Source organism: Hibiscus syriacus, unplaced genomic scaffold, assembly GCF_006381635.1.
Source record: "Hibiscus syriacus cultivar Baekdansim isolate YM2019G1 unplaced genomic scaffold, ASM638163v2 tig00110204_pilon, whole genome shotgun sequence".
Lineage (NCBI taxonomy): Eukaryota > Viridiplantae > Streptophyta > Magnoliopsida > Malvales > Malvaceae > Hibiscus > Hibiscus syriacus.
In genome coordinates this window covers 225,118-250,304 of record NW_024062626.1, presented here as the reverse complement: position 1 = coordinate 250,304, position 25,187 = coordinate 225,118, and the positions used below count along the sequence as shown (strand labels likewise).

The 25,187-nt window shown below is 34.1% G+C and overlaps 2 protein-coding genes and 3 pseudogenes across 2 annotated transcripts; 1 reads left to right on the top strand and 4 right to left on the bottom strand.

The window, feature by feature from the left end:
- Nucleotides 1–1,252: 1,252 nt before the first annotated feature.
- Nucleotides 1,253–6,175, bottom strand: LOC120219169 (annotated as a pseudogene).
- A 1,722-nt stretch (nucleotides 6,176–7,897) lies between these two features.
- LOC120219060 (putative clathrin assembly protein At5g57200) lies at nucleotides 7,898–10,864 on the top strand. Its single transcript, XM_039215906.1, is given in 18 exon segments — nucleotides 7,898–7,994; nucleotides 8,074–8,143; nucleotides 8,225–8,319; nucleotides 8,459–8,597; nucleotides 8,684–8,808; nucleotides 8,896–8,988; nucleotides 9,193–9,243; nucleotides 9,311–9,330; nucleotides 9,332–9,374; nucleotides 9,465–9,518; nucleotides 9,599–9,679; nucleotides 9,763–9,795; nucleotides 9,797–9,841; nucleotides 9,927–9,954; nucleotides 9,957–10,093; nucleotides 10,170–10,245; nucleotides 10,330–10,442; nucleotides 10,547–10,864. Coding segments are annotated over 18 exon segments (1,611 nt in total). The 5' UTR covers nucleotides 7,898–7,904.
- A 1,283-nt stretch (nucleotides 10,865–12,147) lies between these two features.
- On the bottom strand, nucleotides 12,148–13,902 carry LOC120219168 (annotated as a pseudogene).
- A 501-nt stretch (nucleotides 13,903–14,403) lies between these two features.
- LOC120219073 lies at nucleotides 14,404–17,779 on the bottom strand (annotated as a pseudogene).
- A 2,414-nt stretch (nucleotides 17,780–20,193) lies between these two features.
- LOC120219167 (cadmium/zinc-transporting ATPase HMA2-like) lies at nucleotides 20,194–21,411 on the bottom strand. Its single transcript, XM_039216037.1, has 3 exons — nucleotides 21,317–21,411; nucleotides 20,927–21,129; nucleotides 20,194–20,444 (listed from the first exon to the last, which is right to left on the bottom strand). Exons 2-3 carry the CDS (start codon nucleotides 21,114–21,116, stop codon nucleotides 20,194–20,196), a joined length of 441 nt encoding a protein of 146 aa, XP_039071968.1. The 5' UTR covers nucleotides 21,117–21,129; nucleotides 21,317–21,411.
- Nucleotides 21,412–25,187: the final 3,776 nt, after the last annotated feature.

Sequence of the window (25,187 nt, the reverse complement as noted above, 5' to 3'; positions counted from 1 at the left end):
ATTTTATATACTTAATTATTTGACATAAACATCTAATCTTTCTTACAATTATGGTGTTCGAATCCGTAATCTCTAAAAACAAAAACGATTCTTTTAATCCTTTTCTTTCTTATTACCTTAAATAGAAAAACTGTCGAAGATTTAAGTCAACTGTATCTTAATCAAATCCAGTTGTTACTGTTTCTTTTTGTTTCTTTTGGTCGGTGACAACAATTATTTATATACATAATCAAATAATGTAACGAGAATTTTGAATTCACAAAAAATTATCATAAATCCTTTCTACCATTTAAGATACGGATGCAATCAATAGAAATAATACATATCATTAAAAACAATTAAATTATCTCTTATTGTAAGTAAATCTTTCATATTTTAAACATCTTGTTCGTCTTGCAATAGTCACAACATGGTATTCGATTCTTCTTCCTCCAGTACCTTGCTATATCTTTTATTCTTCTTATTCAAGCAAAGAAATGATCATCCAACTCAGTGGTAGAACACAAGGTTCTAACTTCGAGGTGTGGGATCGAATCCCCGGAGGACATTTCATAATTCGGAAGTCTCTTACGAAACTGCTCTCACCTGATGTTGGGGGTAGTCTACTATCTTACCTCCCCTTACCCATACTATAGGAAAAAGGGACAAATCTTATTCAAGCAAACTTGGTAATACAATCACAAAAATAAGGAAAAATCTCAAGAAAATATATTATGAGTATTATAATCGAGATTAATATTTCTCTTTCCAGAACATTTAAACAGTGTTGTTGTCTTCCATTGTTTCTTTCAAATTGCTCAACCAATGCAGTAAAAAACAAATCTTCCATCAAAACTGCATGCATATATAAACCATAAATACGTCCTCCTAAAAAAGACAGCCATGGCATTTTTATAGTTGAGCTCTAGGAAGGGACTGCAATATAATTTCTCATCAAAAAAAAAATGACAAATAAAAAACAAGAATCATATCAATCTCATTGCAACTTTAGGAAACAAAATCCTGCAGCAGTAGTGAAGTTAGTTTGTAAACACAATCAAGCTTCTCCTTCAGCTCTGCAATGGGAATATAGATAACGGATCCTGGCGTAGCCTCCTTTATTCAACTGCTAGCTTCCTAGTTTCTAATCTTAATAATGTTTGCTTCATATTCTCAAGCCTAACCTTAGCCCTACAAAGTCTTTCCATTTCTAACTCAAATGCTTGTAGTCCGCCCCCAACAAAAATGTTCTTCTTCTTCCTCTTCTTCTTTTTCACGTTAAAAGCTTCTTCAATATCACATCGTCACTCAACTCCTTACTGACCTGAAAAAAAAGGTTCAATTATTAGAATGAAACATTTATGCTCTTTATTACCATTTTAGTCTAAGGCCATTTCATTGTTAGTTTATTGTTGAATCCAAGTAGGAACTCCATTAGGCCAGGCAAAGCTTGTTAAATTTCATTCTACATCACACTCTGCAGCGTGTGAACCCAACTCAATGAAATGCCCTGCATAACTCTCGAACATCCAATCCTAATTTTAAAAGCCATTGCAGAGCAACTCAGACTTCTTAGGGAAAATGTTGCAAAATTTCCCTTGAAAATTGATCAAACTAAATCCTAATTGAACTGAAACGTCAGCAGAAAAACTACCCCAACTCTCAAACGATTTTTAAATTGAAACTTGATGCTCCAGTTCAAAAGAGTTGTCTTATTCAGCATAAGAACTACTTCATAATAGATTTGGGATAAGAGGGGCAGATGGATTATGCAATTCCTCGAGGGGAAGGAAAGAAAGGGGCTGGTAAAAACTTTGTTGGGTTAATACTATAGTGCTCCATTCATTTTACAAGCATGCCATTTTCAAATCAATAAGGAAGCTCAATCAGGGTAATTCTATCAGAATAATATAAACCATTTAATGAGGAATCTTTAATCACTATGACAAATCATGCTAGAGAACAAACGAGAAGGGGAAAGGAAAAGGGAGTCAAGTTAGAACCAAATCTTATCCAAATTACCTTGTTGCTGTTCGATTTTGAACTCTTTCTCAGTTCTTTTTCAATCTCTTGGGTGAACGTAACAAGCTGTTTCTGACATATCTTCCAATGCTGTGATATCAGGATCGTTCGTCTTTGGAGCTTCTAGTCCAGGTTCCTTGGTGACTCTAGGAGAAGAGCTCTGAAGGTGATCTGCTTTCTCTACCTGACCACACAAGAAACTGTGAGAAAGACTAAAGCTGCAACCGAAAAACCTTGGTCAAAAATTCTTCTAGCTCTCACCAGTTCCATAATAAATGCTATTGCATAGTAAAGTTAGTAATTAATAACTTCTAAGAGGAACAGCTATATATATCATCTAAGAAATCAGCCAAGGTTTGAGCAGCACCAAAAACTTATAATGTATTTTTATTTTCAAGGATCGAAGGGTTTACCATCATCAGAAAGTTTTGAGAAAGAGAAGAATCAGTGGAGTCTGAATACATTATAAGATTTGAGCTCAAATTGATACATTACAAGATAAGGAAAAAAAATGCATGGCAGAAATGAACATATGCAACTACAGCAGTGTGCATGGAGTGCAAACATACCTTTCTACTTTTTAATGCCAAGTAGCGGCATTCTTGAACCATTTATTTACCTGAACATTAAAGTCAGTGATAAGAACCGGAAGGTGTAAGGAACAGAGAGTTAACAACTTATAAAATGTAAACTCTGGGGAGGACATAACACTATTCCTCTAATTCTCTATTGCTACTTTGAACTTGCTATCAAATCGACGTTCCATAATGATCATTGCTTTATCTTTTTGATGACAGTGATACTAACTCACACAGGTTCATGCCAGTAGATGCCATAGATGTAGAATATTACCCTCTATTATACTGACATCAAGGTACACTCAAGCAATCATATCAGAAAGAATGGTTTCAATAGGATGAATTAACAATCATGAAGCAATTGTAATGGTTAGTCTGTCACTCTGATTTCCCGAGAAATATTTGCAACTATGGGAACCAAAATGCATCATCAATTTGTAGCCATCTGTCTTTGAAATTTCAGTATTTTGCAAAACTTAGCGCTACCTTTTCAGGCTCAAGGCCCAATTCCTTTGAAAGGTTCTCCCTCATGACTCTAGATGGAAGTTCATTCTCAGCAAACACCTGTCGGAGTTTCTGGAAGGGCATGGAAAATAAAGAGAGCAGAAAATAATCATGTCCATAAAATTAGCAGACTCCAATCATACACTTTTATGGGGAACTCGAGCATTTCTACCTCTACTTAGTGTGAGGAATTCTGAAAAAAGGTCGCCTGCTCTTCAGGTCCAAGGTAGCTGTCTTTTCATTTCTGTCGTTTCAATGTTTAAAATTTTTGTCTCACTTTCATACAAAGTCATAAGTGTGCTGGCAGCATCTGACTCTTTTTCTCTATGCTTTTTTTACCTGGACCCCAATCTTCATCTTCACTTACTTGCTCATATTGAGGAGCATCCTTTCCAAACATTTCCTACCCAGAGGGGAGAAACATGGTACGAAAAAGGTGTTAAGTAGTGAGCAACAACATGCAAAAATTCCACATTATTGTTTACCCTGATATAAAAGTTCTGTTGCTTATGCAATACTATGATGGCAAACCATGAGCATGCATTCGAAAATTGTCTAACATTTGTGATGTACATCCATACATTGTAAATTCTAGCTACAAAAGCAATGACGTATCACAAAGCTTTCTTCAAATACTCCTATTCTTCACCCTAACCAATTCCACAACTCCCAAAAGTGTTGCTTTTTCCTTTATTTCCTCATTTCGTGCCCCTACCATTTCTTTCCCCTACTTAAAAGTTAATAATAGGCAACAGAAATTCTTCAAATACTCACATATAGTTTCTTGTAATCGACTGCTCTTCGCCTCCTACGGCCACAAACAATTTCCCCATCACTGGTTTCATAAGAATCGGCACCACTGTCAAATGGATGGTTTTCACACCTTCCAAATCCAGAAAGATCTTCACTATCCACAGACCAACTTAAACTGGTTGAACTGTCTGCATCATCCGATTCAACACCATCAGTGGCCGTGTCACTGATCCTGCAGCTGTTTTCCCGCCTCCCTGGATCATAATCATCATCATCAGAATCATCTGAAGGCCATTTGTCCTCTGGATTTAGTGATGTAATCGCATCATCTGGGAGAGCAGCTTCATCTTTGAAAATATCCTAACCCATTAAGAATGACATCATTGCTATTTGATTGATAGAACAGTGAAATCCAATTTAGGTACAAAGAGCAGCAGAGGTTATCAACACTTGATAAAGACTGTCATAATACCTGCCAATGGCTGTCAACAGAGAAATGGGTTCCAATATGTGCATTCATTGCTTCTATAATTGCCATCTTACAATCACAAAACTTGCAGAACCAGCCCTGATCTCCTGGAGGTACTGTCCATTGATTTGAAAACATCTTATCGTGAAGCCATTTAATTTATAATTTGGATCAACTTATTTACACAACTGGAACTTACTATTTTCAGTGTCCAGTGGAGGATCCAGGCACTTTTGGTGGAAGGCCCGGTTGCATGTTCCATCACAAAGTACTATATCATTATCTGGAAAAGCCTCACGTAACTTGCACTTTGCACAAAATATCTATAGGAAATGAATCAATGATAACAGAAGATGAGAAAATAGAAATTGATTATAGAAATCTTGCAAATCATGATTTATAGTTTGATATAAACAACTATGGAAGTTACATGTTCATGGTAAACAGATCCATCTGGAGCAATAGCAGAGCCTTCGATGCTTCCTACTGAACTGAGCGAATCCAACAGGCGAATAGCCTCACGTATCCCAAGTTTGCACTTCAATATTTGTTTCATGGCCCTTTGCAGTTCCTTTTCTGGCTTAATCTTTTCTCGACTGTGATAAAACAAGATAATCTGAGTAAATGGATAATAGAAGGAAAACGAATAGTTCCTACAACAATAAGTAAATGAATATTTGTATAGCCAATAGTAACAGTTTATTTCTATTCAATGTTTGAACAAGGTAGAGCTCAAATTCTTTTATCACGTCATTTCACCAGTATATGTGATAGCTGGTCATCTCCAATTGCTATATTAGGATAAATATGAGGGGGGGTTTATATTTTATCTTACAGTAATTGAAGAGCATTTTGCTGTCTACTTAAGATTTGAGCGGGCAAGAAAGAATTGAACAAGATAGAGCTCAAATTCTTTTATCACGTCATTTCACCATATATGATGCTGGTCATCTCCAATTGCTATTAGGATAAATATGAGGGGGGGTTTTATATTCTTACAGTAATTGAAGAGCATTTTGCTGTCTACTTAAAGATTTGAGCGGGCAAGAAAGAAAGCTTTGTACCTTTGACCTTTCCAGCCTTCCCCAGAGTAAGCATCAATAAGATTCTGTTCCAGCTTCATTTTAATCAGAAGGTACCTCGTTCTCCTCTGCAACCGAGATGCTTCATCCAGCTCCACCTTATTCTTTTGCCCCTTCTTTGATTTCTTGGTTAGTTTTTTAATTCTAACATCCGCATTAGCCTTTTTGCCACTCTCCTCCAAACTATGATGAGTAGCATTTTTACCTTGAAGCTTTGATGAACCCAACTTCTTAGAAGACCCTTTCTTGTTTGCTTTGTGCAGGTTTGTCTTACAACCCACTTTACTGCTGGAACAGACATCATTCCCCGGCCCCTTGGTAACAGAGGCAGTAACTTTCCTCTTCAACAAGGATGAACCAACTTTCTTCACATGATGTTTGGGCTTGCGTACTCTGCCATGGGAAATTTTGCATCGATTTTTAAGTTTTAGTGTTGCAATTAGCTTAGACCCAGCTTCTCTTTTAGAAGAATAGGATTTGGCAGATCCATGATCAGTTAGTTTGTTTCCAGTACCATGCATACCGATCTGCGCTGTACAAAAATGAAAAACATTTGGGCAATGCCAATAAGTAACGATTTCTCTATAGAACACCTAGAAATTAACTATGAAAGGAACCTAATCAATCTACTCCAAGAAATTGTTTCATTTTTAATATTTCTTTTTATGAATGAAAGCGAGAAAAGGAAGTAAATTAAGAGAAGAAGTAAAAATCAGGTATGGTCATTCACAACTGACCTGCTCAAACTGTTTCCTGCTCGGCTTATAGAAAGAAACAAAGAAGGGCATCAAAATGAAATTGATTGATTTCGATATAAATAAAAGGAAAACCAACGATGAAATTGGAATCTCCCCAATCGCCACCACCGACGGTCGCCTCCCTCTTTAGACCACGACTCTGCACTTCTTTTCTCTTTTTCCCAAGATTTCTTTTTAACTTTTGATTTCTACCTCCACATTGACTCTCTCTCTCTCTCTCTCTCTCTCTCCCCCCTTGTTAAAATCAACTGTGGTAATTTCACTCGACGGGCTCCTTTTCTTCGATTACTGAATTATAATTGCGTTTTCATTTTGATTATTAAATAAAAAATCTATTAAATTTTTAACATTAAGAAATTCGATTAGTCAAATCCTCCGCAGTTGAATTATTTACATGATAATTTTTAAATTAAATTAATAGTAGGTAAGGACATGAGTTTTTTTTATCATTTAAAAAACTTAATTGATTCTTGAATTATTTTTATATTTAATGTGATCCCTAAATTTATAAAACAAATCAATATAATCATTTGATCAACAGTTCTTATCGTTGACTGTTATAATATTGACGTAACACTTTACAATACTGGTGTGACGATCTACGATATTAACATATCAATTCATGGTGACTGATGATATGTTGATAATGTGATCGATGGGTTAAATTTAATTTTTATTAAGTTCGAGGGCTAGATTGATTTTTTAGGGGTTTAATTTTTTGAAAAATATTTTACATTTAAAATTAAAATTAAAAAAAATTAATTAAATTATTATAATATAATTATATATCTATATATATATATACATTAACCAAGGTGAATGAAAATGTTGTTTAAATGATTCATTAAATTTAAGGTAAATTTTAATTTGATTTTTATTTTATTTTTTAGTAGTATAATTATATTGTTATGTTCAAACATGTCAATTTTAATGTGGAACTTAATATATTTTTTTTGTAGATACGAATATGTTATTCCTTGAAAAAAATAAAAAATATAACGGATTGAAGAAAACAATTCAAGCACATAGAGTATATATCCATATTAATTTTTTAGAGTTGTATCTAACATAAATTGATGGATACGTCAATTTTCCTTTTTTTTTCCTTTTTTTAGCAAAACTTATTATTTTTTTTAAATAAAAAATAATTTGAGGTGATTATAAGATAATTTTTATTTTTATTTTTTAATTATTGATAGTGCATAAATACATATCTACTAGAACTTGAGACTTCTCCTTTTATTACCTTTTAATGTTTTGATTTTTTTTTTCATTATTCTACAATGTTTTTTGAATTGGTTTTTTTTTTCATTATTGATAGTATTTGTTTTGAGGCGATTATTGTTTTTTCATTATTTTAGAATATTTTAAAATTCTGTTATTTTGAATTATGAATTATACTGATTAATTCTATTTAAGAGATTCGAGCACATTATCTCTATAATTATCAACATCTTTCTAATTTTTGAAAAAACATGAATATGAATATGAATATAAATAGTTAAAATTATTTTTGGTTATATAAACAGGAAGATTTAAAACTTGTGATGGAAGTTACAACCAAAGATTGAATGTCAAAAATATCGAAATGAGTTGTTTCTTCTTATTCCATCCATTAGAGAGAGGTGTCTGTTTTGATTTTGATTTTTTTTAGAAGCAACAAAATTCTTGTTACAGGGGGAAACATATATAAAATGAAAACAGGATTTACCAATATCGTTTGCAAAAGCATCATTGTTCTTGTTGACAAAAGAGAAAGATGGGAACGTTTAAGAGTTTGAGACAGGCTTATGATGCCCTCAAAGACTCTACCAAGGTCGGCCTTGCAAAGGTCAATAGTGATTTTACGGTATACACACGAGCCTCTTCTTGATCTCATCCTTATATTTCATCTCTTCCTTCGATATCATTTGTTTCATCTCTTCTAGGATTTAGACGTTGCCATAGTTAAAGCCACCAGCCATTCTGAATCTCCTCCAAAAGAACGTCACGTCAGAAGTAAGGTTTTCAAGAGAAATATTATTTCCCAAAATTTATTTTAAACATAATTATATTATCGTTTTTTTTTCATATTGACAGAAATATTTAGCCACATCTGCATACGACCACGAGCAGATACAGCCTACTGCATTCATGCTTTGGCCAAGAGATTATACAAAACTCGGAGTTGGATCGTAATATTTTTCATTTTTTTCAAATATTTTAATGGTTTTCCCCATATCTGGATTAGACTTTGTGGAATACAGATTTTCAAAAACAAAACAAATTTTTGGAAATTTTCTTCTAATTATTTTGATTTTCACGTTACAACAGGTTGCTATAAAGGTCTTAATAGTTATTCATAGAACATTAAGGGAAGGTGATCCTACTTTCAGAGAAGAACTTATGAGCTGCTCACACAGAGCACATATTCTCCATATATCAAACTTTAAAGATGATTCAAGTCCACTTGGTATTTACACTACATATTTTTTCCCAAAAATGTTATTTAGCATAATATTTTTTAATTCTGTAACTAAATAAACTTTTTTTATGCAGCATGGGATTGCTCTGCATGGGTTAGAACGTATGCACTCTTTTTAGAGGAAAGACTTGAATGCTTTAGAATATTAAAATATGATATTGAAACAGAAGGGTTGATTAAATCATCACCTACCACCAAGGTTTTAATTTATTCTTGTACAACTAGTTTTTACATTTTATTCAAAGTCAGTTTGCAAGCTGAAATTTTAATGTCTATGTCCTCTCAGTCACATAGCAGAACAAGGGTTTCAGGTAGTAATGAATTAATTGAGCAATTACCTGTACTGCAGCAACTTCTTTTTCGTCTTATTGGCTGTCAGGTATTTATTTCTACAATCCAACTTTTTTGGTTGTAAAAATATATTATTTCAATCGAATGAAACAATATATAATACAAATATACTTAAATTTTAGGTTATTTTAATACATTTAAAGGATGATAACTTATATATAAACGTTTTATGAGAATGCAATCATCATGATATTATTATAATAGGTTGTTTTTAATACTTCATATTTTGCAGCCAGAAGGAGCAGCTTGTACCAATTACCTTGTCCAATATGCTTTGGCTTTGGTACGAACTATACATGATCTGCTTCGTGGTTTATTCATTATTTAAATGATTTTTTTAATGCATTCAGGTATTGAAAGAGAGTTTTAAAATATTGTGGTGTAAATGATGGAATTATCAACCTTGTGGATATGGTATGTTACCTCTACATTAAAATGGAAATGCGTTATAAAGAGAAAGCATTGCATTTCATTGCATCTTACATTTTAATTGTTTACATGCAGTTCTTTGATATGCCAAAACATGAAGCCATCAAAGCTCTTAATATATACAAAGAGGTCAACAGGTTCACAAATATTCCTTTTAAATTATTATCATATTTATAAAATAAATTAATTTTGTTTTACTACATTCACAGGCAGATAATCTTGCTGAATTTTATGAATATTGCAAAGCATTAGATCTGGCTCGGAACTTTCAGTTTCCAACATTAAGACAGGTTGTTTCTTTGTTAATTACGAAATTTATAAAAGTAATAATGAATTCAAATGAGTAGTTTGTGACACATGATGCAATGGACAGCCACCACCATCATTTCTGGCGACTATGGAAGAAATATGTAAGAGAAGCTCCACAAATACGCTCCGTCCAACATAGGCTAGTGAGTTGAACCTCTTTCACTCGGATCAATGTGTCAAAGCTCCATAATTTACATTTAATGAGTTGTAATTATGATGGTGTTAAAGGAGTATGAACAAAAAGAGCAATCACCTCCACCCCAGAACAAGAAGAAGTAGTCGAAGAAAAAGAAAAAGAAATAGCATTGGCAGATGAAGAAGAGACACAGCTAAAGGAGGAACCCAAAGAAATTGAACAACTTGTGCCGGTTGATGACAGTACAGGAGATTTGTTGGTAAATTTTACACTTTTAAATTTTCTTAACAAAACAATCCATTGATGAATTTTATTAATTATTATTATTGGTGAAGGGCTTGAATGAAATTAACCCAAGAGCTTTAGAACTAGAGGAAAGCAATGCATTGGCTCTTGCAATACTTCCAGCAGGTACTGCGAATATACCAATTACCCATTCCTAGTGTTGTTTTAATTAATTTTAATATATGCTTATTTTGTCTTATAATAATCAAGGCAATGTTTCAACACCAAATCGTGGTTTAAGTGAAATTGGTGGAACGGGATGGGAACTAGCACTTGTTACAGCACCTAGCAACCATACAACTCCACCCAGGGAAAGCAAATTGGTTACTTTTCTCCACTTTTTATTATTATTATTATTATAGATTTATCAGTTTTCTGTGATTTTATTTAGTACAGATTGTTTACTTATGTTATTGTATTTTGATAGGCGGGAGGATTTGACAAATTATTACTGGATAGTTTGTATGAAGATGATGCTGCTAGAAAGCACATACGGTTAAAAAATGCAGGATATAGATACGAAGATATGAAGGTTGAACAAAATTTATTCCAACATGATCCATTTACAATGTCCAATAATATTGCACCCCCAACAAATGTACAAATGGCCTTACTAGCTCAACAACAACAACAAATGATGCTGATGCCTTATCAACACACGACTTCTTCTAACCCATTTGGAGATCCATTTTTTAACCTCCCATCAACCTCTACATCTCAATCAGCAAATCATACGTTACTTTAACCCATTCTAATTTTTAACCTACTTATAACTTTAGTTGTTTGAAATAGAGCATGTATTGTTTGCTTCGATATTAAATATACTTGACCATTTATACTTTATAGTTGTATACCCTATATACAAAAAAGAAGGTTATTACTTTTTCAAACTTGTCTTTTACTATGACAAAAGGTGAAATGTATAATTGAATTCAGAAGTAAGCTCAACTATTAGTTGGTGTAGCAGTAACGAAGAAAGAAAGAAAGAAAGAAAGAAAGAGAGAGATTCTGGTCGTCGTCTTTGCCTGATGCATTCCTTCATTTGCTGGACCATTAGCAGCAAAGCTTTCTTTTATTTTTTCAGCAATAGGCTTTGTTTTGTTATAGCAGGAAAACGCACTGTGGATAGTAAATTGGATGGTGAGCATTTAATGTTTTGAGAGATATTTTATAACACAATTTAAAGACTTGTTCCCAAATTAAGTGATAGAATAATTTAAATATGGGAAAACTAAATCTACATCAGTTCAGCTTGCTCCATGTGCTGTCCTATTTGGTAAGTGTTAATTCTCAGTTGAGAACTTTTTTTTTCCTTTGAACAAGAGAAATTAGAAAATGCTTCCCTTTGGATGAGTGATGTGTGGATCCTGTTCATCACAAGAGATATTTACTAGATTATCTGGATGCTCAAGTTCTTCGAGATGGGGATCAATCCTTTGATTATTTCTGTTAGTTGGTTACTTGGTTGCATAAGGCCTGCCTAGTACACAAACTGCTCTGTCTAATTTCTATCCTTTGTTTCTTCTTTCTTCATATGCTTCATCCAGACTTTCACAACATAGAGGAGTAGATCAATACTGACTCACCTTCTGAAAAAGCAGGCAGATTTACCTTCCGAGACTTTTCCTTAGTAGAAATGATAAAGATAAGGAAACTGATATTATTATAGGGTTTAGGGTTTTCCCGCCCTGAAACAAATACAATGATTCTTGTTGCCTGCCAACTCAACCATGACCAAATGTTTTTCATTCTTCACCATTTAAACAAGCATTTATGTAGCCATTGGCTCAAAATAAGTAAACCAATGAAGACAACAGGTTTTTTTAGCCTTGACTTGAGATCAGTCATGAAAGAAGGATGAATGGAGAGGAAGCATACATGTGATCTAAGTTGAGAAATTGAAAATTTTCAAGTGATGTTAAGCTCTGCATCCATCAGAAATGATACAAAGACTTGGTTAAATGATATACCTTTATGTCAAAAAAATAAGTTGTCCTGTAAAAAGTCAAAAGCGAAATGAAGAAAAGACTAAGTCGTCCTATGATGGAGAGAAATTCTGTCTCCTTGCAGAGCTAAAGTTGTGAGGGCGTCTAACATGTCATCAATCCTTGAGTGAGAGAAATCCCCAACTGTGAAATTTTCATAACCACCCTTTACTTGAACCATGCTATAACCAGCTTCCTTCTTCAGTCCACTCCCCTTCATCTTCTTTCTGCCCTCTGCAACACCATCCCACATCTCATCTGAAGCATACAAGTTTGACAATAGAAATAAGGTGATGTGTCCCTGCTTCAAGTTTCAGAAGCTGTTTAGCTAACCGTTCCCCCATCATCACATCTCCATGCAGCCTGCGCAGACAGCAGGCTCCCTAACACCACCTCATCTTCCCCAAAGCAAATCTCCCCGTGTAATCTTCTGCCTTATTTAATCGGCCAGCTCGTCCAAGCATATCAATAAGACACGAAAAATGCTCTATATCAGGAGCAATGCCATAGGTTTCTTGCATGCAATCGAAAACAAGAAGGCCTTCATCCACCATTCCAGCATGATTGCATGCCATCAGAAGCCCCACAAATGTCACACAGTCTGGCTCCAATCCGTCTGCCCTCAGCTGCTCAAAATGCTCCAGGGCTCTGCTTCCAAGCCCATGGTTCCCAAATGCAGCAATGATGGTATTCCATGTCACAAGATTACGACAGGGCATCCTGTTAAATACATTATATGCATATGCAATGGAACCACATTTTGCATACATGTTGGTGAGGGCATTATCAACTCCCACATCTGGGTTCAGCCTTGTTTTATCAGATGAGCATGAATCTGCTTGCCGTAAGGCATTGAAGCAAGCGCAGCAGAGGCAGAAAGGGCAGTAGCAAAAGTGAAATCATCTGGTCTCATGTGATATGCATTAAACATCTCCCCAAAAGCTTTTAAACTTTTCATGATTTTCACAATGATAGCAGGCAGCTATGAAAGTGTTCCAGGAAATGACATCCTTTTCCTGGACTAATTAAAGGCTTTTTCTACGTCTTCCATCAAACTAAACTTTGAGTACATTGTCATTATCACGTTACCTATAAAAGTGCTGGAGTCAAGCCTGTGTTTGATTGTCCGACAATGCAATGTCATTCCTCTGTGTAAAGCATTTGAGTCGGCACAACTCCTGAGTAGTCCAACGAAAGTAAAGTGATCTGCACAAAGCTTTCTTGATGCATATGCTTAAAAACTTGAAAACCCTTTTCAGGTTGCTGGTTTTCTATGAATCCCGTAATTATAGCATTATAAGACACGGCGTTTTGGTTCTAAAGCCTCAGAATAGACTGACAAGGCATCATTAGAATGACCATTTCATGTACATTGAGATAAGGGAGTTTGAAACAAATGATACAGATGCGTATCCGGACTTGAATGATTGAGCATGAATTTTCCGTCCTTCCCCTAACAACATCAGGTTGGAGCAAGCAGTAATGGCACTGGAAAATGTACTCATTGGGCGGAAGGCGCATTTGGGAAAACAAATCAAGTGCAATAAGGGACCCCAGCCTGGTCATAACCAGAGATCATGGCAGACCATGAAACAAGGTTTCTTTCAGACATTTCGTCAAATACCTGCCGTGCAGAGTTGATGCGGCCACACTTTGCATACATGTTAAGGACGGTTGGAAACAATGACATCGGCCTGCATACCAACCTTGAAAATGGCAGCATGAAGTGAAAGACCAGAACGAAATGCCTTAGTTTTGGAGCAAGGTGCAACAGCGAGCCGATAGTTTCAGGAACCATTCAATCTTGACACCATATACAACACGTACCAATCCCGTCTCCTTTAACATCCAGCACGAAAGCCTTGTTATTATGCAAAAGCCAAGTGGATGAGAACAGTAGTTTATTGAAAGGGTAAATTTGGTTATTTAAACCAATCTGTTTTTTCTTTTTGTATTTTCATCTTAAACCAACGCATTAACTGGCAAAGTTTTTGCAAGCTTTATTGGAAAATTTACATTAATTTGCAAAGTTGTTGATGAATTGGAGACTAAAGAAGCAAAAGTATTTGCCTAAAAAGGGTGAGACGTCTATGATTTTGTGTTTCCGAATTAGCCAAGACACGAACAGGCCTGTGAGAACGAGAGAGGAAAGCAGATGCCTGGTTCAGAATAAATGTTACCGTTGTAGTAATTCTATATAAGATTATATATATCATTGCAATTTACAGTAAATGATAACATAACCAAAGACATTCTATTAATGATAATGTCCATTTCTTTTTACTCCACAATATTACTTTTGAGTCACAAATTCCTGGATCATTTGATTCTACAACCCCACACATTTGAAGATCCTAGTTCCTATACAAGTTAAACATCTCTATTCGGAGATGATTTCCGTTAAGCCAGTTCTATAATGTCCATGTTTACCACAACATTCTTTCATATAGCTCTTGCAACAACCACCAAATTCTCTCTTCTCCACACTCGTACAACCATGCCTACTCTCATGCATTGGAATCTATGGTAGTGTGAGGTGGCTCACTATTATCTGTAAAACTCTTGTTTGAATATAGAACACCCTCTGGGTTTGGGGCCTCCAAACAACAATGCTCTACCAAGTTTCCTAATGCTTTAAAGTCAGTATGGTTTTCGCCACAAGTGGAGTGACAATGATCATCTTTTGTCTCTTCCTGGTTAGACGAATGATGTAAATCCCCCTGGTTTTCCCCGCGGAGATCATTCGATTCTAAACACAAACCTGAACAACAGTTGCTGGGGTTGTTGCCCTCAATCTCGTGATTGACAGTGTTACAACTTCCCTGGTCACAATGCTTTGCTTCATGACTATGACAAGTATCACGTGTCCCTGCACATTTACCGCTCCCAGATGAATTTGAAGATGAATGTGACATGGAAGTGCTAGATTGACATCTTGAGGCACAACTAGAAGAGGAACACTGTTGGGGCTCACATGCCTTTCGGACCTTTTTGTTTACGTTACCATGTTGATGGTTATGAGATGAATGGCAACGGCTGGTTTTACACCCATGTTTGTCCATATGTGATTTAGCTGAAGAGTTGCAACATTTTCCTGCATGTTTGTGTGTTCCTTGTAAAAGGAGCATGCTATTGAAGATCACCAACAAGCATGTACCGACATCAGCAAGAACCGCTGCCCACACAAGTGGATGACCAGCAAATGCCAATGCCAGAATAGCCACCTTAGTACTGATCGACAAAATTACATTCTGAATCACTTTACTGTGAGCCTTTCTCGCCAGTTGGATAGCTTTTGGTATCTTTCTGATGTCATTTGACATGAGAATCACATGTCCTGTCTCTGTTGCAAGTGCAGAACCCGAAATGCCCATTGAGATACCAATATCAGCTGTAGCAAGTGCAGGTGCATCATTGATGCCATCTCCAATCATTGCTGTTGGCCCTTCTTTCTTAAAATCTTTGATTATTCTTCCCTTGTCTTCGGGAAAAAGTTCTGCATAGATCACATCTAGACCATTCCCCAGCAAGTAGCATAAATTTAAGATCAATCATTTCTCATCAACTCGGATTTAAACCTTCCATCTTAAGCTAAATAGAACATCAACAATTAGAACAGCAGTTGAACACAATTTCTGCACAGAGTTTCTAGTGTCATCATTACTATTTGGATTGTGTGAAAACATTTGTAGCATTTCAGGCAAAAAGTTCAAGACCTGGTTTATCATGAGTTATAGGAAGTGCACCTGTTCTTGTACGTGTATGGCTGTTGCTTGATTGTCTCCTGTTTAGCAAAGCAGTTTTGATCCCCATTGACTTCAGCTCATTTACTGCCTCTGCAGCACCAGTTCGACAAGCGTCTGAGAGACAGAAGATACCAGCTGGGGTTGCTCAGAAAATACATATCCAATTGTCTTGCCTTCCATCATATTGCCTTGTAGAATTGGAGCTATATACATGATACTCGATTTAGAATATGAAATCAGAATGCTTAACAGTTCGGTTCTGCAATTGATCGCATTAATAATAATATTCTGAACTGAGGTCTACTAAATAAGCTGAGGAAAAGAAGCAAAAGCTTTCACCTGTTCCATGGGCTCTCTCTGATATTTTTTTGCTTCCGATGTAAATATCTCTTCCATCAATTCTCCCATAAATACCTTCTCCAGGGAAATTTTGATAATCCCCACAGTTTCAGGCTTTGGTTCAATTGAATGTGATCTTCCGTATTCTATAAGTGCAGCTGCCATTGGATGACTTGACTTACTCTCAATGCTTGAAACCCTTTAAAAATATTGTAACAAATATTAACATCCAGTAGCAGATTTCTGCTTGCTTGGGTAAATAAAATCATATTATCCGGAAAAAAAAAGGGAAACATGCCAGTACTGCTACAGCTGATAATATAAATTCAATTGCTTGATTCCTTCAATTTTCTAATCAAGTAACGCACAAATCATATAAAAGTTTGAAAGCCCACACCAGTAAAGCAATGTGTTGAAGCTTGTATCTTCACACAGAGATCGGAAATCGGTCACAACAAATTCGCCCCTGGTAAGTGTGCCAGTTTTGTCGAAAGCTGTGATGTTAATCTTAGAAAGAGTTTCGAGATAGTCGCCCCTCTTAACCAGAAGTCCTGATGTTGCTGCTTTTGTAAGTGCACAAAAGGTGGCAACAGGAGTGGAAAGGATAAGCGCGCATGGACATGCACTCACCAACACAACCAATGCCAAGTGAAACCAGTAGTGAAGGTTATGCACTCTCAATGCAGCTGGAATCACGGCAATGCTGGCTGATACAACTATAATTGCTGCAAATAAGATAAGTAGTATTAGTATGTTTGCACTTGTTGAAGAAAACCAAAAGCAAGCAATTTCACTATTTCAGTGATGTTGTTTCCTTTCCTAGCTAATTTAGTCTCCATTAATGTAGAATGGTGGTAGTTAAGAAAAGACTTGTTAATGTCACGTGTAGGTGAAATAAACTAACCTGGGGTGTAGAACTGAGCACATTTGTCTATAAATCTTTGGGTGGTAGATTTGCTGTTTTGAGCTTCCTCCACGAGCTTTGCCATTTTAGCCACTACACAGTCTTCAGCCACGGCAGTGGTTTCACGCTAATGTAACCTATATTATAGAAATTAGGAGGAGCGCAGTGAGCACCAAAATTCCATGAGTTTAAAACAAAATAAAGTGATGTTACCATTTAGATTTATGGTGCCAGCCCAGACAGTTGAATCCTTTTGTTTGGGAAGGAAGTGGGTTCTCCAGTGAGGGTTTTCTCATCCACTTCACATTTCCCATCTACAACGATTCCATCAATGGGTATAACTTCACCGGCTTTGACTGCCAAGACAGTGTTCAATTTCACTTCATCCGCATCCACTTCTTCTCCACTCTCTGCTATCACTGCTTTTTGAGGACTTATACTCATCAATGAAGACATTACAGCAGTAGCCTGACATAATTATGCTTAAAGTTAACCATGTTCACTTTTTTTTTTATTTAAAGATAGGAATGACTTGGGTTGAAATTTGTATTAGGTACATAATGAGAGGTGGCAATTAAAAATATAGCAAACCTTATGGCTTGCTCTTGACTCGAGCCATTCCGCAGTGGTGAAGAGGAAGACTATAGTGGCGGCTTCAGTGTCTTTCATTGCAAGGCTCCCCATCACTGCAACAAACAAATAACAGATACGGTTCAAGACCAAGTTATCAATACTACTCATCAACTGTCCACTACGCATTCCAACTATTGGATACCATACTTCAATTTCTTTTTTCTTCCATATTAACAATTTAAACACATTTCTTTGTTATACTACTCAACTTCTGTATGCTTTGATATTATATAACTTTTATTTACAATGAATTGGGCCAGTTCCACTAAAGCCTTCTCCCTTTTTTCTTTTAAAAATTAATTAAAATAATTTTTTACTATTAAAGTAAATACAATTTTATTTTTAATATTATTTAAATTAAACTAACTCAGCCCAGTTATATTATCAAAAATCATCTCAAATACGTGTATTTAAAAGTTCTCACGCCAATATAAGTGTGTGCGTATTAAAATAAGGTTAAGTTTATAAAAAAATAATTTTCTAATGATTCATATTCGATCATGATTCAAATAAACTGGGAAACTCCCTTACTAATAATGATCATCTATTTTTGGATTAATGAAGGCTGATTATGAATACTTGTTGCAGATCAGGCTTTATACGTGTTGTGGATACATGGACCGGAAATGACCCAAAGATTGCATACGTCGTCTTGACTGCTTTTAGATTTATTGGGAAAATATACTAAAGTTTAATGAATTAGATTAAAATGATTATATTCCAAGTTTAATAAATGCAGCATGTGATCCAAACAAAAAACAAGACCTGATTGGATTCCACTAGAATAAGGATGTTAGAGATACGGGATTAGCAGTTGAGGTGTTAGACTGGGACAGCCACATATAGCTTAAAAAAGGATGGGCAGAGAGCAGAAAGAAATAAAGTTGAAAGGGAAAACAACTAGTAATGGCAATGAGAAATCTTAAGGGACCCAATTCTTTTGTTTTCCTTTTTTTTCTCTTACGGTCATCGTAAAAGGAAAGCTACGAGTGGACGCTACCCAAATCCGGCCATCGGTAGTTGCCTTTTATGGGCAATTCCATTTCTGCCAAATGCTATGCTAAACCCTGTTTCCACCTAAATAAATTCTTACTGGAAGAACCCAGGATTCATTATATTGTCTTCTTTTTTAAAAGACAATTATATATATATCGAGTAGATTTAAGCATTTGTTATTGTATACTAATGGATATCACAAAGTGGCTTTTCTTTTTTGGTAAGTTGATCATCAAATTATAGAACTCAACCCGACAAAAAAAGATAGAAACTATGGAGGTTCTAAAGAACGTAATCAAATACCTCAGAACCAATCAAATGAATATATATATATATATATCTTTATCTCCAAAATGAAAAAGAAGCGTTCCCTCCTGCTAAGCATTATTGTCACGACAGAGAACCATTACGAGTTTCAAGGGTTGGACTCCCACCAAAAGTTGTACTAAAAAAAAAAAATAAAAGAACCCGGCAAATAACAACAGTAAATATACAAAGGCACTGATAAACCACAGAGTTTTGATTGTTCTGCATAATTTCACTTAAGCCCAAGTAAGTCCAGAAGGAAAACATTTTATAAAAGCTTTGTTCCACATTAATTTTCAAATCTAAGGTACCCTTTCCCTTAAAAAGAAAAACCCTCACTCCTCTAAAATTCTTTAACACGAACGTTTGAAAAGAAAATAAAATAAAAGGGTAAGCTAAGGACAGTTCTTTCTAATATAAATTTAATAATTATGTACGAAAATTTTAAAATAAAAAGAAGCTGCCATGACTTTCAATCAATAAAAGGTTGACAAGTAGCCCTAGGTGCCACGACAAAATCACGTAATTGTCACATCAACAAAAATAAAAGATAAAAACTAAAAAAAAATTCCACTACAAAATCATTGTTTTTTTCTTTAAAGAGAGAAAGGTTGTTGGCCCGTGATGAATTTTGCTTGCACTAATCAGATCAGCGATTAGTGTGAGCAAGTAAATGTTTAAAGGGGAGAAAAGGAAAAGAAAAAGGGCAGTCAGCCTACTTTAGGACTCCTTCCTCCCCTCTCCATCTTTGCCTCATATTTTTTCGTTCTTTAGGGTAACTATTTTGTGCTTGATTTTTTTTATAGGCAAAGTCAAAAATTTTGATATAGTCTTAATAAACCAAATAATGAGGCAATAACAATGATTTTCTTTTTATATTGGTGCAGCAATAACAATAATAAAGCGATGTACTGTTGATTGAAAAGGTTATATATCAGTTGATTACCGGTGTTAATCATCATTATAGTAATCTGAAGTTGAAATATTTAATTTAGTTTTTATCCTGAGTTGTATAGTTAGTTAATATATGAAATAAATATGTCATGGAAAAGATGTCCAGAATTTATAATTTGTTTTTTGTCAACAAGAAATGCATGCATCCAAGTAACTAAAGCATGCACCGTCAACTCATCCAAGAAAATAAAGATTTGTTGATTACCCGCTATCAGCATGAGGATGTTTGATATCCAGCCTGAAATTGGTGATGGCCGCATAGCCCTTCAAAAGGACGGGGCCGATGCCAACAAGCACCGCTGCCACAGCTACCCATTGCAAAGGATGGTACACATACGAAAAGGGATATCAAAAGCAGCAACCCACAAGCTATTGCAAAAGGACTTGGCCATTTCTTTTGGTACGTTATCTCCCCATGTGCTCTCACATTTGCTTCCAGCCTTGCTTGGTTTAGAGCCTTTACTGTTCAAAAGTAACATCTAATTTCGTAATAAATTCCAAACACAAAACATTTGGTGCTTCCCAATCATTTCGTAATATAATGGCCTGCCCAACTATCAATATCACTGTACCGTCAAACCAAACATGCTTCTCCTCTCATAATAAAGCTGCCCAATTATATCATTCCTAATTTAATAAAATGAGATTTTAAACATGTTTTTGTATAAATAAATACTTCTCGAAAATAATGTCAGTTTTTTTTCAAAAAAAATATCACGTCATTCTCACTAACGTATCAAAATATTTTTAAAAAAATACAAAATCAAATTGTATACTATTTCTTTTTCCTTTATAACAGGAACTTCTGGTATAAGCTTAAAAGCCGTTTCTCTCTCTCTCTCTCTCTCTCTTTGGGGGGAGGGTGTCCAAAGCCGTTTCGAGAACAACAGATTACCATCTAATGTTAAAGAAGAAGAAAAAGAATAATTAAAGAGGAGGTTTACCGATTTGAAGCTGAGAAACAAGGAGATCATCATGAAGAACAATGACGGTTCTGGTAGGAACAATCACAGATACTTCTTTCACCCCTTCAACTGATTTCAATATGTTTTCTATCAGCGGAACCTCAGAGGAACAGCATAGTCCCAACACATCAAAGTAGCTCTTCTGCAGTTTTTTATCATTTGCACCCATTTGTTCCCAATTGCTGCAAAGAAGGAAAATTAAAATTTAAAAGCGGATCCACTTTGAGGTTTCTCAATTGACTGGAAGCTGGAATTCCATTGAAAGACAAAAACAAATCATGAAAGTTTGAAGATGTTTCCGGTTGTATTTTGAATTATAAAATAGCTGTGATGATCCCCCAAAAAAAGAAGATTTGGAGTTAGAGTTACCTTTGTAATTAAAGGAGAGGAGATATAGAGTTGGTTCAGAGTCAGCTAGGAAGGGTTTATGTAGAGATGATTGGCAGAACTGCTCACTGAGACGACATAATTAAGAAAAGGAAAAAAAAAGAACAAAATAAGTGAATGAGAATTCTTAAAGAAATATCTAATGAATCCTTTTGTGCGTGATCTTGGATGGGACTGTGGAATATAATGGACTTATCTCTCTCACCTTTCTCACCCAAATAATGCAGAATGAAGGTTTGCAATGGAATCCACCTATGAATCCACGTTTCCCCCCCGGAATTTTATTTATTTTTAGCCAAATTTTCGTTAGTTTTTCAGAATATTGTTTCGTCCATAAGTAATAAAAAATAAATATAAATATAAAATTTCAAAAATTAAAGTAATATATAACATTTGTTTTTAATAAAACATTTGAAAAATATATAATTTCAAAATGGGAAAATAAAAAATATATTTTTAAATAACAAAAATTAAAACAAATAACACATATTATAAAAATAAAAAATAATAAATGTCTTCTTTGTACAAATCTAGACAATTTGAGTATGTCATATTTCTCAAATATATTTTAATTATGAATCAAATTGAAACTTTTTGACATAATTTAGTCCTCAAATTTAATTAGAAGCAAACAACATATCAATGATACTGATTTGAGTTTCTCCATAATTAGTTAGTCGATTATGAATTTTCTTTTGTTGTGTCATTGAATAAATTAATAAGAAATTGAGTTTTACAATGGAGAAATCGAACTTGTGTCATGTTTATATCAATTACGTCATCAAAAATTAAAATTTGATCAAATTAAAACTCATGAATATCACTTCAGTGAAAACTATGTTCTATTATTTTTAAATTGCATGAAAAAACCATTAATTATCACGTTAGCAATTAACACCATTAATTATCATATCATTGCACTACTAATCGATAATGATTTTTATTAAACAAAGAGTTAATTAATACATTTTCAAATTTTAAAAAAAAAAATTAAATACAATATTAAGGGATTTAATTTTTTTTCAAATAATAGGATCAAAATACCCTTAGGCCTTAAGCAATAATATATCTTTAGCTAAAACAAAGGCAGCGACGAATTCCCAATTCTTTAATAAAGAACATCTATTTCTTTTCTTTTCTCCCTCTCGGTTCCTAATATTTCGTCATGACTAATCCAAATCGACTCAGGTCGTACACCTGATTTAGGCGGATGAGTCTCCCAACGGAGATTTTCTACATATATAAAGACTCGAACTTCGAAACATACTTAAGCGATATCAAAATACTTACTACTTAAACCAAACTCCATCGGTAAATGACATCTATTTCCATCCAACTCAATTATTGCGTTGTGTAGTTTCATACGTAGCCCAAGCTTTTCTCTTCCTCTTTCTGGCCGATGTTGCTTGTCTAACTGAAAATATAAAACCTTTATGCTGCTTATCTGATTGAAAATAAATATAAATTATATTTCTTTATTTTTATTTTCTTCTTTTATATATAAATCAAATCAATTATCTTTATAAATATAATTTTTCTTTTTCATTTACCTTAAAACCAAGATCGAGTTAAACTATTAATTCTGTATCGAGTTTTAATCAAATTCTGAGTAGCGACATTTGAATATAGCTTCTCATTACAATAAATAATTCTTCTAGTTTAAAAGAGCATGTAACACTCGCAGTTACATTAAATTTAACTTTCAAAGTTCACTATACTACCTTAAAAATCATATGTATGCTACCAAAAAAAATCATCATACGTAAAAAAAAATAGATTTTACCATTTTTTCTGATATATTAATTTTCGTCTTATACATGCTCACGTATAACTCATGTCCTGCTTTTCTTTTTGTCGTCAGTGGGTGGTTGAGAAATACATGCAACGTTCCATAAGCATGACCCGTGTACAACTTAGACCTGACGCGATGCCTTTACCTTTTTTTTCTTTCTAAAAATGAATGTGGATTTTAATTTACTCTCTCTGTGTTACAGCGGAATTCGGTGAAAGAATTTAGAGGATTTAATTGAAAAATTTTAAATGTTAAAAGTTTAAATTACTTTATAAAAAAACGTAAAGGGTGATTGCTGGCATAAAGTAGTACTATGCTTGAAGCCACGTTTGAAACGGTTCTCTATATTAAGGCGTGTTTGGTTGGGTAAATGTAGGATTTTTATGGGAATGAAATTCATATTCTCCCGTTTGGTTAGTCGGAAATCTCATTTTCAGTAATATAAGATTACCAATAGTGGATTTTTTGGGGTATATTATCGGGAATGTCATTATCTCTCTTTCCTTAGGTATTGTTGGATTACCGGTGTTTTGGACTAAAAAGCCCTTAATTTTTTTTTCAAAAATATCATTCTTCTAACATTGAATAATAAAAATTATACGAAACTAAAATTACAAATTTATCCTTAAATTATTTTAGATTTACAAAAAAATCTATAATTAAAATTTTATATGAAGTTCATGGGTTAAAATAAAATTTCACCCTTTCATTAAACCTTTTTTTATTTTCAATTTTGTAAAAAAAATTATATAAATTTTATGAATTTAAATTTTTTAAAGAAAATATATAAATATTTTTCAACTTGTTAAAAAAATAAATATGTAATAAGGACAATTTGATCAAATATACATTCCAATAATCTTTATTCCTTTAACCAACACGGTAATCTTACATTCCTGCTAAACCAACCAAACACAAAATACAACATTCTCAGTAATCATATTCTCTGGTAATCTTACATTTCCACTAGTAATCTTACATTCCGTGAACCAAACACACCCTAAGAGTTTTACATTGCTATAAGAGCTAATTAGGATAATCCCTTCTTGTCGTATTTGTTTATCGGCTTAAAGAATAAAAAAAGTTATTTAATTATCTTGAAAAAATAATTATATTTTATACATAATAGTTCCCTTGACTATAGGATGCTACTTTGTTGAGTCCTTAAATTATCAAAAGTTATAAATGATCATTCAACCATAGGATGTTACTTTGTTGAGTCATTCGACTACTAAAAGTTACAAAATGGTCACTTTACTATACATATGTTTCAAACTCATCATTTTTTGTTAAAAAATTGGCGGTTGTCTGAACTGAATATTAATATGTTGAATGGGGTATAATAAAGTTTTATCCCATAATTGTTTGAATTGTATTTTGTGGACCGACTCTTTGTATATATTATGTCATCGAGTCAATGCTTGAAACATTATATCATCTTGACAGTGCTTGAAAGCAACAATGGTTCCACTAGACATCATTAAAATATGATTTTATTATATTTCAATCAGCATATTAACATCCAACTCAGATGATCGTCAATTTTTTTTATCGAAAAATGATGAGTTAGGAACATATGAATAGTCGGGTGACAATTTTGTAACTTTTAATAGTCGGGGGACTCAACAAAACAATGTCCTATAGTTGTGGGATCATTTTGTAATTTTTAATAGTAGAGGGACTCAACAATATAACACCCTATAGTTGAGGGATCATTTGTGTACTTTACCCTTTTACATTTAATTAGATGATTTTTGTGTTAGAAGAAGGAGAATATGGTTTCGAAAAATGTTAATCGAGAGTCAGCTAATTAATTCGATCCAAAGAGTTTGTGGATGATATGATGAATATTTAGGTGTAGGTATTCTTCATGGGAGGTCTTCTAATAGACATTGAAGGAGGTGGAGCAGCTTTTATTCTTAATTAATTTTTAGTTGACGCCAATTATCTTCCGTTAAGCTTGTCAAAACAAAGCTAATTAGCCCAAAATCTGCCAAACAAATTTATAATTAAGCGCTAAAAAATTATAAAATGATTTAACATGAGCAGTTAAAATTTGAT